We start from the raw sequence: 14,248 nt of genomic DNA, 5'->3' as shown, positions 1-14,248 counted from the left end.
ACACTACTGACTTGGGTTGTTCACCTTTAAGTTAACTTTTAGTATCATGTAGAGAGTAATATTCTGAGACAAATTGCAATTGGTCTTCATTTTTTATTATTTGTAGTTTTTTTTAGTTATTTTACTTTTTTTGTAGCAATTCTGCAGTTTAGAGTTTCATCAGCTATCGTGTTGCTAGGGTCCAAATGACCTTAGTGACCAGGGAGCAGTTTGAATGAGAGGATTGTAAATGTGCGTAGATTCAAATTTACATTTATTTTACCCTAAGCTATTGCTTTCATACCTGAAAAAAAACCACCCACTTGCAGATTAACAACTGCCACATTCCGTTTCTCAGGTAAGAGATATAGGTCAGTAACTTCCATTCTTTAAATAGAATAGGCTCATGAGTCACATTCACATAGACAAGCAAACTCCCAGAAAGCACAGACGTCTGAGATATCGCGTGGTACGGGCCGATCTGCTACTAAAGAGATATTACTCACTCAAGCCAATTGAAGTCATACAAGAAAATCGCACTTCCATTATACTTGATTGGGCCTTGGCGTGCTCCCAAAATCCCCTCTGTCTTTTGAGTTAAGTCATTTTGATGATTTGCTGTGTGTGACATCACTTTCTTACTAAGAAAATACATGTATAGGATCCGTTATCCGGAAGACCCCAGGTCCCGAGCATTCTAGATAACATATCCCATACCTGTACCTACTCAATAGGGGACTCCTTTGTTGGCAATTACACTAGTGTTCTGGAGCCCTTATACTACTGGTTAGGGCAGTGATCTTCGACCAGCTATTCTCTAATGACCCCCAGCACGTCATCAAAAGAAAATCAATTTTGTGGGGTTTTGGGGATATATAGTTCATTCACAGGTTCAAGATCACTGGACTAAGGTCACTCTCAAATACCACCCCCTTAATTGGGAGAAGTTTAAAGGGGCAGCTGACCTCAAAAATAACTTTTATTGTGATGCAGACAGTGCTATTTTACTATTTTACTTTTATTATCCCCGACCTTTTGTACTTGTGAGCCACACTCATATGTGAAAAGTGTTGGTGAGCCACACAAGCATGAAAAAGTTCTTTGGGGATGCCAAATAAGGGCTGTGATTGGCTATTTGGTAGAACACTCTACTTAGATTAAAACTGTGTCTCTGTGCTTCCAAAGCTTGCCTTCAAGCCACAAATTAAAAATGGGCACCTACTTTGAGGCCACTGGGAGCAACATCAAAGAGGGTCTAAGGGCTGTGACACATGGGGAGATTTGTCGTGACAAATCTCCTTTGTCACGGGCGACAAATCTCCCCGAAATGCCATCCCATTCTAGCCAATGGGATGGCATTTCGGGGAGATTAGTCGCCCACGACAAGGGAGATTTGTCACACAGCGCCCCGTGTGTCCTTAAGGTGGCCACACACATGGCGATTTCCGATCTTTCATGCGACCATTGTTCACACGAAAGATCATACAATCAGCCACTAACGTTCAGGGCTGAAACGGCACATAAGGAGGTAGAAACAATAGGATTTCTACCTTCTTCTGCCGATTCAGCCCTGAAGGCAGATTTTGCTCAGGTGCCTTCTATGGTGCCAGATCAAAATCTTTTAACCCGCCCGATTCGGCGATTCAACCGATATCAGCAGCTTCCTGCAATATCGGTTGACTCGCCAACTTGCCATACACGCACCGAATATCGTACAAAACGGGGGTTTTGTACTATATTATCGGTGCGTGTATGGCCAACATGTTGCTCACTAGCCACTGGTTGGTTGTGACTGCTGTACAGAGATCACATCAACTCTTGCCCAATGGAGTTTACAATCTAAAGTCCTTATCACATTTACACAAATCAGTTTTATCAGAAGCCTGCCTGTAAAGTTTTAGGGTGATGGATGAAACCAAAGTAGTTGGAAACTCACACAGGCATGGGGTAAACAAACAAACTCCTTCCAGTGCCCTGCCTGGAATCAATTCACACAAATGACATTTTTCCAGTTATTCATTTGTTTAAAAGATGGTGCTGTCCTTAGGTAAAACAGCATAAAGGGGGTTTTGTTCTACACCTTTGAAGGCCCAAATGCACTGCCCCTTTGTCATATTTGTATTTAGGGTTGGTGTCGCTCACGAGCATGCTCAGATCAGCTACCAGTGATCCTCCTGCAAATAAACATTGTATTACACGGAGAGCACCTGGCCCAAAAGCCAGCTGGTACAGTATAAAGCTCTGAGTATGAATCTAGGCAGATAGCATGAAAGAATTTTTGGATAAATGGAATATCCATTTGCCCATAAAGTAAATATTGTTGACTTATTACTACAGGTATGGGATCTGTTATCCAGAATGCTCGGGACCTGGGGCTTTCCGGATAAGGGATAGTTCCATAATTTGGATCTCCATACCTTAAGTCTACTAAAAAATCATTTAAACCCAATAGGACTGTTTTGCCTCCAATAAGGATTCATTATATCTTAGTTGGGATCAAGTACAGGTACTGTTTTATTATTACAGAGAAAAGGGAATCATTTAACCATTAAATAAACCCAATAGGGCTGTTCTGCCCCCAATAAGGGGTAATTATACCTTAGTTGGGATCAAGTACAGGTACTGTTTTATTATTACAGAGAAAAGGGAATAATTTAACCATTAAATAAACCCAATAGGGTTGTTCTGCCCCAATAAGGGGTAATTATATCTTAGTTGGGATCAAGTACAGGTACTGTTTTATTATTACAGAGAAAAGGGAATAATTTAACCATTAAATAAACCCAATAGGGCTGTTCTGCCCCCAATAAGGGGTAATTATATCTTAGTTGGGATCAAGTACAGGTACTGTTTTATTATTACAGAGAAAAGGGAATCATTTAACCATTAAATAAACCCAATAGGGCTGTTCTGCCCCCAATAAGGGGTAATTATATCTTAGTTGGGATCAAGTACAAGGTACTGTTTTATTATTACAGAGAAAAGGGAATCATTTAACCATTAAATAAACCCAATAGGGTTGTTCTGCCCCCAATAAGGGGTAATTATATCTTAGTTGGGATCAAGTACAAGGTACTGTTTTATTATATACAGAGAAAAAGGAAATCATTTATAAAACCTAGAATTATTTGCTTATAATGGAGTCTATGGGAGATGGCCTTTCCGTAATTCGGAACTTTCTGGATAACGGGTTTCTGGATAAGGGATCCTATACCTATATAAAAACATTGTGTAAAATGTATAAAACATGAATTCTTATCAGAAAAAAAAACATACTTGGTAGGAAACTACAGTCCTAGTCAATGGCCCAGAGCTGTGTCATATGCAAGTATTAGTTATATTTACTGTTTGTATATTCTGCTATTGGATTCAGGATAATGACTGGAGAAGGAAGTACAAAGTGCAAAACGTGACACCCCAACCCAAAGCAAACAAGGGGAAGTTGTGCTCACCACTAAATTTTAAACCATTAGGTGGGGGTGCAATGAAGCTGTGACCACAAAATTCATATAGACAACAGCAAGAGGTCCTCTGAGTGGGGCTTTAACCCTCATATGAACAGACAACAGGCCAGAAAGAACCAAGTGGGATGAGTAGGATAGTCTAGTGGTTAAGGCATTGGCTTTTAGTGGGATGTGACCCTCTGGGACTGGGGTTCAATGCCACCCTGCAGCTACTTGTGACCCTGGATAAGTCACTTAACCTCCCATTTTCCCGGCATGATGAGCGTGACTATAAACGGCAGCTTGAGTACAGTTTTGACTTTTTCAGTGGCTACCTTTATGTTTCCCCACCAATCTTCTTTTTGCATTTTCAAGGGCAGCTAATGATTCGAGATACCAGCTATCAAATTGCCCACTTGAATTATGGCTGGTTGTCCCTGTCACAGTAAGTGGAATTGTGCTGCCTATCGCAGCAACTGTTACAGAAAAAATCAGTTTCGTATAACTGGCAATAAAAAGTCAAATACACATTCCTGATGCCTGTGATGTTACTCGGGGAAATCATTTAGTCCAGAGGTTCATTGCCCTTTAGTATTCTGAAAGTGAGTGTTGAATGTTAAAGGACGTCAGCACTTTCCCACTCAGATATTTGTTCTTTTCGGAATAGCGCCCCTTTTCAGGACATCAAGTCCTGGGATTAATGTAGGAGCATGTTCCTCACATGAGAAAATTTTCACTATTGCACTATTTTCATTGAGGGCATCATGTCACTTATGATGAGAAAAATTCAGCAACATTTATAGGCGAGTTTCAGAAATGTCATAAAAGACGCTTTGCAGTTTGGTGTACAAAGATTTCACAGTCTACACCATTTCGGACTGCTATTCATGTGCTTCCTCCAATGTGGTGTACATGATCATACGTACTAATAGGGATGTAGCGAACCTAAAAAAAAAAATTCGCGAAAATGTTCACGAACTTCCGCCAAAACCCGCGAATATTTGCGAACTTTGCGAACCCCATAGACTTCAATGGGAAGGCGAACATTAAAACCTAGAAAAGCCATTTCTGGCCAGAAAACTGATTTTAAAGTTGTTTAAAGGGTGCCACGACCTGGACAGTGACATGCAGGAGGGGGCTCAAGGGCAAACACTTCTCTGAAAAATACTTTGTTGGCACAGCGTTGCGCAAAAAACGCAAGCTATTCTAGCGAAAATACGCGGCTTTTTTGCTATGTCGCGCTAAACACCATGAAAACGGGTTTTGCGGAAAAACGCCATGTGTGACTTGTGCGGCGTATTGTACAATACTTTTGCGATGATAAAAAACACGGCGGAAAACGCGGCGCGAACCCAAACTGCGAACATACATTGAAAGTTCGCGAACATACGCGTTCACGAACACCCGATGTTCACGCGAATTTGTTCGCTACATCTCTACGTACTAAGTGCCCTACAGGAGGAATGTACATTGGAGAAACAGGGTAAAAACTACGCATAAGGATGAACCATCGCAGACATAAGATCAAGACCAAAGCGTGTGATACACCAGTGGGACAACACTTCTGCAATCAGGACCACAGGCTTCAGGACATGAAGGTAAGTCGCCGGTGGGATGGCACACTTGTCGGCGCGATTTCGGCAAATCGGCGAAAATGCCTCGCGATTTGCCGAAATCGCCTGCGCAGCGTGTGCCATCCCACCAGCGACTTACATGTTCGCCGGTGGGATGGTAGTTCGGGGAGATTAGTCGCCCATGACAACGGAGATTTGTCGTGGGCGACTAATCTCCCTGTGTGCCAGAGCCCTAAGACAGGGCCTTAATTTGGGGTCAGGTTTCATCTCACACTATCTGACCTGACTGAATCCAGACCCCTGGACTATTTACAACTCACCCTAATAAAAATGAATTACTTTTATTATCTTCACAAGTTATCTCTATCTGTAACTTCCCAATGTATTGCTCATGAACACTTCTCTCTGATCCAACAGTATATATGTTGTGCCATTCCAGCTTTCATTTGTATTTTGCCTGACGAAGGGGCCTTAGAGCTCCGAAAGCTTGCAGTGTATTTCTATTGTTAGCCAATATAGGTATCATTTCTACAATACTCTTGTATTTGTGTTTTTTTTTTTATTATACAGGGCCAGATACAATTATACCCCCCCTACCCCCCTGATGGCAGCCCTGGGTGGGGTGGGATGGGGCAGCAAAAGGTGTAAGGGGTGGTAATGGCGTTTGCAGGAGCAGGCGCGAATATCTGTTTGGTGGGCCCCTGGGGTTTGCGGTGGTAATGGCGGTTGCAGGAGCAGGCGTGCTTATGTGTTTGTGGGCCCCTGGGGTTTGCAGCTCACTGACAGCAGGGGGGCCTGGCTAATCCATGTCAGGATGGAATGACTTCCATGTTAACTCAGGCTAACTAACTAGGAAGCTTTATGTAACTAAGCAGCCATTCTTTTGTGCTTTTGTGCTTACGGTTGGGGCAGCTCGTAAATGAAATATATAGATGATGCCTATAATAATCTCATTTTGGGGCACTTACATGCAGCAAAGTCCCTGCTTTATCTAGGGTTAATTTCTATTTCTGCAGTGATTTTATTGGCCATTTAATGGGCAATTATGGGAGTGGCTAAGCACACTGGATTTTGGGGGGTTGGTCCCAGGCTTTGTTGTCACCTCAGGCCTCATATTTTGCTAAGACAGCCATGCTCATCCATGTGTGTTGCGGGTAGGGGGAGTGGTGGTGGGGCTTATCCGGCAGCCCGGGCCTGCACCCACTGATAGATTTATGAGTCCAGCACGAGGTGCAGAGCATAGCCAGACCCCCTACATGAGAACTAATGGGGGCACTCTTGTACCCCTTACTGCTCCTCAGAGTCGGGCTGGGGGGTCCCATTGGGGCTGCCTCCTCAGGGCCCCCAGGCCCCTACCCACTGCCAAGTCCTCCAAAGAAAACACATTGGTGTAACCCACTCCCTACATCGCGTGTACCTAGTAATCTCCAATGCTCTTGCATTTCTTGGGTCATAGTAAATTACCCCTATGGAGTGGAATGATGAATAAATTGCCTCTCTCAGCCTATGAACAAAACCAGATTACTGTTATTACACATAATGAATTAGTGCACGTAATCCCGAAAAGCTGAAGAACAAAAAGGTAAATAATGTAAAAAATAAAACGAATAAATAAAAAAGTTAAACTTAACTTCAAGTTGAACTCTATTACATATAAGGAGAACAAAAAGATGCATGCAGTTTGTATTCTTGGTGGAACTATGCTATGAGACTGCGTGATGGAGAAAAGATCACTGGGTTTGTCTACATAGAGGATTTTACAGTTAGTTGATAGGAATGTCAGGCTAAAGAGTAAGTAGAATGGATTCTTGTTCTCTCTATAGAGTTGTTTGTTTTAGTTATTGTTGGTCTTCCTTTATATTAGCAGCTTTAAGACTGACTAAGTACCTTGTCTGGGTCAGTGCAATCTGCAGTACTTTCTGTACTGGCACCCAAGGGCTTTTGCCTAGGGAGTAACCATTAAGGAGGTAGCCCATGGGTGCCTATATAGACTATAATCTTGTTTCTTTAATGAAAATTTAATCATTTACTGGAGCAGAAATAAATTGAATATTTATGAATCTTATATCCTCAGGTTCAAGGTGGCCATACACGTGGCGATCCGACGATGTTTCGTACGACCATCGGTCGCACGAAACATCGTAAGATCCGCCACACACCATTCAGGGCTGAATCGGCAGGTAAGGAGGTAGAAACAATAGGATTTCTACCTCCTTCTGCCGATTCAGCTCTGAAGGGAGAATTTTGGTCAGGCGCCTTCTATGGCGCCCGATCAAAATTTTCAAACTTGTCCGATCGGCGAGTCGTCCGATATCGGCAGCTTCCTGCGATATCGGTCGACTCGCCGACATGCCATACACGCACCGATTATCGTACGAAACGAGGTTTCGTACGATAATATCGGTGCGTGTATGGCCACCTTTAGCTGTAAGGAGATATTGTATCTCTGTGCAAAAGGGATCAAGATTGCAAACTGATATTATTGACCAGTAAGTCTGACACCTATTTGGGAAGCGACTGCTTGCAGGAACAAAAACAAATAGTTTCTATGAAGAGCAAGAATGCTGAGCAGAATTACTGCATAAGACTTAGGTAAATCTGTTTATAGATAGACTGGCTAATAGTGTAATATGTGTAAATTGAATGATTAGGGTAGTGTCTTCAGTACTGAAACAATGATGTGTTCTTTGATTTCAGCCTTCCTTGATAAAAAAAAAATAATCAGTCCTTGTTTCTATAGGGAATCGCAGAGACACATACTCGGCACAACAAATTCGAGTGAATAAAGTGTCCAAGTAAAATATACACTATTGATACTAGAGTCAGGGCAATGTACAAATGTGCCAGCAGACCTCTTCGGGAAATGGTAAGATTACCTACTAGCTGGAAATAGGAACTTTTAAAGCCAAACATAAATGGTTTTATACTGGCCATCCATCCTGTCTTGGAATAATGTGTGCCTTGCACTTGGGCACTTTCAGTTTCCAGCCTCCTGGTTCTTCCAAGCAATTGTGGGGGGAGGAGAAGGTTGTCAGTGAGATTACCAATTATTATTATTATTATTATTATTAATAACATTTGTTTATAAAGCGCCAACATATTCCGCAGCGCTGTACAATAAGTGGGTTTCATACATTGGACATACAGAGTAACATATAAAGCAATCAATAACCGATACAAGAGGTGAAGAAAGCCCTGCCCAAAAGAGCTTACAATCTACAAGGCACATATAACCCCTCAGTGTAATGAACTCCTCCTTATCTCAAAGCCTGACACAGACTGCAGCGACGCTCGTTTATATGGAGCTCATTATCTCAATTTAGTCAAACTCTTGTGTTTAAAGAGGAGAGGGGGGAGGAGTAAAGGTAAAAACAAAACAGACCATTTGTGCTGTACAACAGAACAAAATAAGGGAAATAAAAGAAAGAAATAGGAAAGTTCCTATTTATTGCACTTGTCTTGAAATATGGTGTGTATTGATGCATTCGGTCCCTTTAATGGCACAGGATTGCTGTCACACCAGTGAACAAGGGAAAGGCATTTAGAGAATTAGGAGGTGATTGGTCGTGGTATTTGCTTTTGTAAAGTAAAATCCATAGACGTTTCTGCAACACTGCTCATGTATAGTAAGGTGACCACATTTTCAAAGTGAAATCCGGGGATGGGGGAAAGAATGGCGGCACGCGGCAAAATTTTTAGACCATGCCCACTTTGGGAGGCACACCCCCCAAAAAATCACACACATTTTACAGATATACTCTCAGTAAATGTATAAAGTGACAATTTCATGTATAATACAGTACCTCCAAAACTCATAGCAGCATTACAGTGGCAATTTCATGTATAATACCCCCAGGTTACAATTGTAATTGACATTTGGCTCAGTACTATGCAGTGCCAGCTTCATGTTCAATGCCCACAGAACACACACCATGGAATAATTCTAGCATACAATAGAATAAATGCATGGCCAGCTTCATAATTAATGCCCCTGAACACACAGCAGAGCGAGAGTGGCAATCTGAGGTTGGGAAATAGTTATGACAGGCAATGAGGGTTACAATTGTTGGGGACCGTTGTAGGTTATGGCATGGGGAGATAATAGGAAGGCCACTGGGCATATACAACAAATGTGGTATTTGGAACAAGGGAATAATAGGGAGCTGCTTGGAGAGAGAGGTAATAGTGGATTAAAAAATGTAGCAGAAGGTGATTAATCATTAACTCTGCCCGGTATCAAAGGATAAACAGAGAGGCGGAGAATAGAGGAATGGGGGCTTAATAACAGGGGGAAAAAAGAGCTCTAGAACTTAATGTAAAGATAATGTAAAGAAGTTTTTCCCACACACCATTACCATGCTGCTGATCCTCCTCCGTGTCCTGTGATGGCACTGGTATTCCCCAGGGAGAAACAGGCAGCGATAAAGTAGTTATAAAAAGTCAGGCAGCTTGACGGACACAAAAATAAAATACATTTTTTTGCTGAAGTTTCTCCGGTTTCCTTGTTTAAAGTTTCTGACTGTCAGCTGTTGAAATGTGACTGCAGTCGGTTCTGTCACGACTTTCAGTTCTCTCAAATGTGTGCCCATAGCTGACTTCCTGTGCCTCTCTCTTTCACTTGTGATTGGTCCTGCACCTACAGTGTCAGACTGGGGCCAAGGGCCCACCAGAAAACCTTAGGCCTTAGGCCCACCCTCCCCTTCTCTGTTCCCTCACTTTCTTTAGTCTCTTAAGTACTTCTTTTTACATACTATTATCTATCCTTTTCTCCATTTCTTCTAATATAGAATTGAGTAATGGCCATGATATAGGCATACAAGGCAGGTTGGGTAAGCAGTAGGGCCCACTGACACCTGGGCCCACCAGGACTTATCCTGGTATCCTGGTGGGCCAGTCCGACACCTAAGAGCCATGCAGAGATTCTGCAGAAGGACTCCCCAATCCCAGGGCGACTCTCAGGTGCAGAACCAATTCAGCTTTGCACTTGGGGCCAGTAATTTGTTGCTAGGCGAATGTCAATCATATGCCCAAAACACTGTCTTTCTGAATTACAGGGATCTACGGGACACTCTCCTAAATCAGGGGACTGCAAACGGGGACAATACTTCTGAAACGGGGTGCATCCCCGTCAAACGGGGATGAATGATAACCATAATGTATAGGGTTGTATTTAGATCTGGTGCTGCCATAGGCACCAACCATTGCCCCCCGCCCAGACCCGGACTGGCAATCTGTGGGTTTTGGCAAATGCCAGAGGGGGTGCTGTAAGATGCCATAGACCAGGGGTGGCCAATACGTCGATCGCGGTCCACCAGTCGATCCCCCATGGATTTCTGGTGGACCACGTAGGTACGCATTCAAGCCACACTTCTGCATTCCGTGGTCGTCAGTCGACCACAAAGGTAAAAAGTGTGGCCAGCCCTGCCATAGACAGTCACTATTTATTGGGCTGGTGGGGGCTGTTTGGGCCTCTGTGTACCTATTATGCCAGTATGGACCTGCCCAGTCCTGCCTAGCGGTGATTGCAGAAGAGAGGGGTTCTTCCCTCCCCCTCAAAAGGTTTTCTATTCTATATAGAATAAACACAAAGCACCTGGAAACAGTAAGAGAAGCTATGGAATAAGGGGAGGAGAAAATGCAAAGATAAATCCCACAACAGAAGCACTAAAAACATGTGAATCATTTCATTCCCACGCAAGGGAAAATGCATGAATTTCTTTTGTTGTTGTTGTGACTGTTCAAAATGTAACCATACTGACAGCTGAAACAACAGAACTTGTTATTGAATACAGAATCCAGTAAGGGTGTAAGGGGAACAGATCCTTTGGGTCCCAGGAGCAGGTCCGGATTAGCAATCTATGGGTTTTGGCAAATGCTGTCCCCCTGGCCATAGACAGTCACTATTTATTGGGCTGATGGGGGGCTTTTTGGGCCTCTGTGTCCTTATATATGCCAGGGCCTATTTTAAATCCTAGTCCAGGTCTACCCATTAGTTTGGGGCAGCAACTTGGGCAGGTCTGTATTAACAGGGCATGAACCCCCTAATACTTGAAAACCAGAATTGACATCACATATGGGATCTTTTTACCAGGGAACTGAAAATGCTCCTTTTTCCCCTAAAAATGTGATTATCTGCTGCTCACGCAACTGCCCCTGCAGGGCGCCCTCAGACCTCCAGCATCAAGGATTTTATCAAGGATTTTCAGGCTCAATCCTGACTGCTTTTCTGTTATTCCGCAGGTACCTGTCCTGAATTAGGACTCTAGGTTGGGGTGCAAGAAGCTTCAGAAAAGACTTGTTAGACTTCTAAACCCAGTTATGCTGAGCCTAGTGATTAAAATACAAGTAGTAAACTCAATTTTCCCATTGGCCCTTAGCACATGTAGCACTTGTGCCTTCTATAGTTTTTCCACATTGCAAATAAAGAATCAAACTGATGTGCCCCCAAACCATGAAAATGTCAATGTGAGCATCCAAACGAGCATATGGTGATATGGTGAGAATTGCATGGAAATGGTCTATGTAGCTGATGTAGAGGCAAGGGGTTAAAGCCTATTTTTAAAAATATTAACACCCTACAATTGCTGTGTGTGCTATTAGGCTTATGCCACACAGACATATTGGTAGCGATGGGCTACTAATATGTCTATACATATCTGTGGTCATTTGTATGTAAAAGAGTTTCCATGCTGCTTGCTCTGGGGAGCTAAATATATATAGTATAATATAGACTTTGATATTCTAAGACTATTTAAAATTGCACATCACTTTTTATTTGCTATAGCTTTTCAGTTATTTGGCTTTTTTTCAGTTATTTGGTATTTCACCAACTATCTGGTTGCTATGGTCTTATTTATCGTAGCAACCAGGCAGTGGTTTGAATAAGAAACAGGAGCATGAATAGTAAAGAGTCTGAATAGAAACATAAGTAAAAAAATAAAAAGTAGCAATAACAATAATATTGTAGCCTTGGAGAACAAGTTTTTTGGCTGCTGGGGTCAGTGACCCCTCATAAAAACTATAAAAAAATACATAAAGAAGACCAATAGGATTAGGGCATTCTTTAACATACTAAAGATTAATTTACAGTGAACCACCTCTTTAAATGTACCCTCATGCCTACCAGTAAAGGAGTGTTGCTAGCGGGCAAAGTAGCAAGAAAAACAGTAGCGCCTTTGCTCGGCACTGAGCCAACTACATTCTCTGTGGTTTTTCTAAAGCTATAATTGGTCAGGAACAACTCGTTAAGGATTTAATCATATATAAGTACATACAAGTATCCCAGTTACTGGCCTGCAGTATTTACAGGCCTATTTTATATATAAATACCTTTTGTTATATCGATGGTTTATATAAGTTATTTGTAAAGAGTGTATAGTACAATAACTCCACCTCCGACGTCATTATGCAGCCAGAAACCTCATCAAATTATGATGTTGTGTGATGACATCAGCGTCTTACGTGACGGCGTTGATGACGCATGTACGCCCCTTTGTCTGGGTTTATAATCTGAAAAAGGGGGCAACCCTAAGCTAAGTTAACAGGGGAGCTTTTTGCCTGATGGAGTTTCTCAGCTTGCCTTATGGCCGCAGCGCCCCTGGGTGTAAATGTGATTGCAGCTGAAAGAAATATCTATTTATCCAGTCTGTTTCAGACTCCTGACTTACTGTAGCAGAACTCAGTTCTTCTAATCAGCTGACTTCTGCTATGGTGTTTCAGGAGTCAGAATCAGAAGTGTAGGATATATATCAACTACATTTACAAATAACTTGAAAACATTTCATTACGTCTGTTGTAAAATAGATTAAAATGACATTTCCTTACTTTAAAATGAAAATGGTGATCCCTTCTTTCAGTGGTGTAAGTATATGGTGATCCCCCCCTGCCCCCCCAGCATAAAAATCTTTGGAGGGGCCAACATGTGTGCAGGCAACATTTTCAGGAAGCTGAGCAGCTGGGGAGGGGGGATTTCTCAGTCTGAGCCCCCTATACCCCCCTCTACTTCTTCTATAGTTACACCACTGCCCCCTTTAACATAGACTCTTACATATTAAATATATATGAATTAACTAGTATAAATAAATCTAAAGCAACTGGACTTGTTAAGAAATTTCTTAACAAGTCCAGTTGCTTTAGATTTATTTATACTAGATATACCATGACCAGGATGAATGAAAATCTTCATAGACATATATGAATTAAGCTCTGGTTTCAGTTTGGTTGGCTTAGCAATTATTACCTGCATTTTGCAGCGGTATCAGAGTAGTTTCAGTTCTCATAGATATCCCGTGGTTAAGGTGGAACGGCCTGGTACGGTAGTCAAGTGGTTTTCCTTTGCCACTACTGTGCCAGCCTCACCCCGGCTCCACCTGTGTCCCCACTGCTGGTGTTGGCTGTGCCCTCCTTGATGTCCTCAGTTACCGCTTGTACTTTCCTTCCAATGAGCTGCCATAAACATCCCTTCATTCATCTCCCATGTCCAAATGCAATGTCCGCATCCCTAGTTGCATTTCGCAGGGCTCCAAACCATTTATCCCAGGAAGTTTGAGTGTTGGAGAGTCACCAGGTCCTACAGTGGGAACCCAGACGTGCCTCCTGTAGCTTCCTCTGATCCTAGTGTATTTAAAATATGAATATAAAGACCATGTCCGAGTCTTGTGTGTCTCTATAAGTTTCACTTCCGTGAATATCTCCGTACCTTAGGCTGCAGGTGGAGTTAGTATAGGTGTGTGGGATAGATCCAATGACAGAATATGCACTTTGGGACGCACCCATAACAGAGACATTGGAGTTGCGGCTCCTCCTCCCTACATTCCTATGTAAATACCTTTACCCCCACTGTGCGCACGTGTAACAATAACCTAATGCACAGTGCTGCTTGCTCAGAACAGGTGGTGATTAGGTGCCATAGAAATAACAACTGCCATAAAAAAAGAGGAAAGGTCACAAATTACTGTCAGTTAAATAAAGCAGGGGTTGTTATTTATATCCTGTGTTTTTAGCTATTAATTTCCAACCAACTGGAAGGTAAACACAGCGGATATGCACGGCAGCACTATACGGTTGGGTACACGTAGGTAACTTTCTCACAGCGTGCAAGAATAACGCCAGCTACTCACACTGCTATATCCGACCAACATAGGGGTCCGTGCCCTATTGTGCTATGCAGTTTAGCCCAGTCCATTCATTTGGACCCTGAGCCATAGATTAGATCAGTGATCCCCAACCAATGGCTCATGAGCAACATGTTGC

The 14,248-nt window shown here is 42.5% G+C and overlaps 1 protein-coding gene across 2 annotated transcripts in view; it reads right to left on the bottom strand.

Annotated features, from left to right (window-relative positions):
• LOC101732476 (anoctamin-9) overlaps positions 1-13,759 on the bottom strand; it is a 41,035-nt gene extending 27,276 nt beyond the window's left edge. The window contains exon 1 of one of the 2 annotated variants that reach the window (XM_031900525.1): positions 13,236-13,759. In XM_031900525.1, the coding sequence (XP_031756385.1) occupies positions 13,236-13,241 (6 nt within the window). In that variant the 5' untranslated portion in view covers positions 13,242-13,759. The remainder of the gene's footprint in view (positions 1-13,235) is intronic. The other variant, XM_031900526.1, reaches the window with a different exon arrangement.
• Between the last annotated feature and the right edge of the window lie 489 nt (positions 13,760-14,248).

This window comes from Xenopus tropicalis, chromosome 4 (assembly GCF_000004195.4).
Source record: "Xenopus tropicalis strain Nigerian chromosome 4, UCB_Xtro_10.0, whole genome shotgun sequence".
NCBI lineage: Eukaryota > Metazoa > Chordata > Amphibia > Anura > Pipidae > Xenopus > Xenopus tropicalis.
The sequence above is the reverse complement of the archived record's forward strand: the minus strand, read 5'-3'. Positions and strand labels throughout refer to the sequence as shown.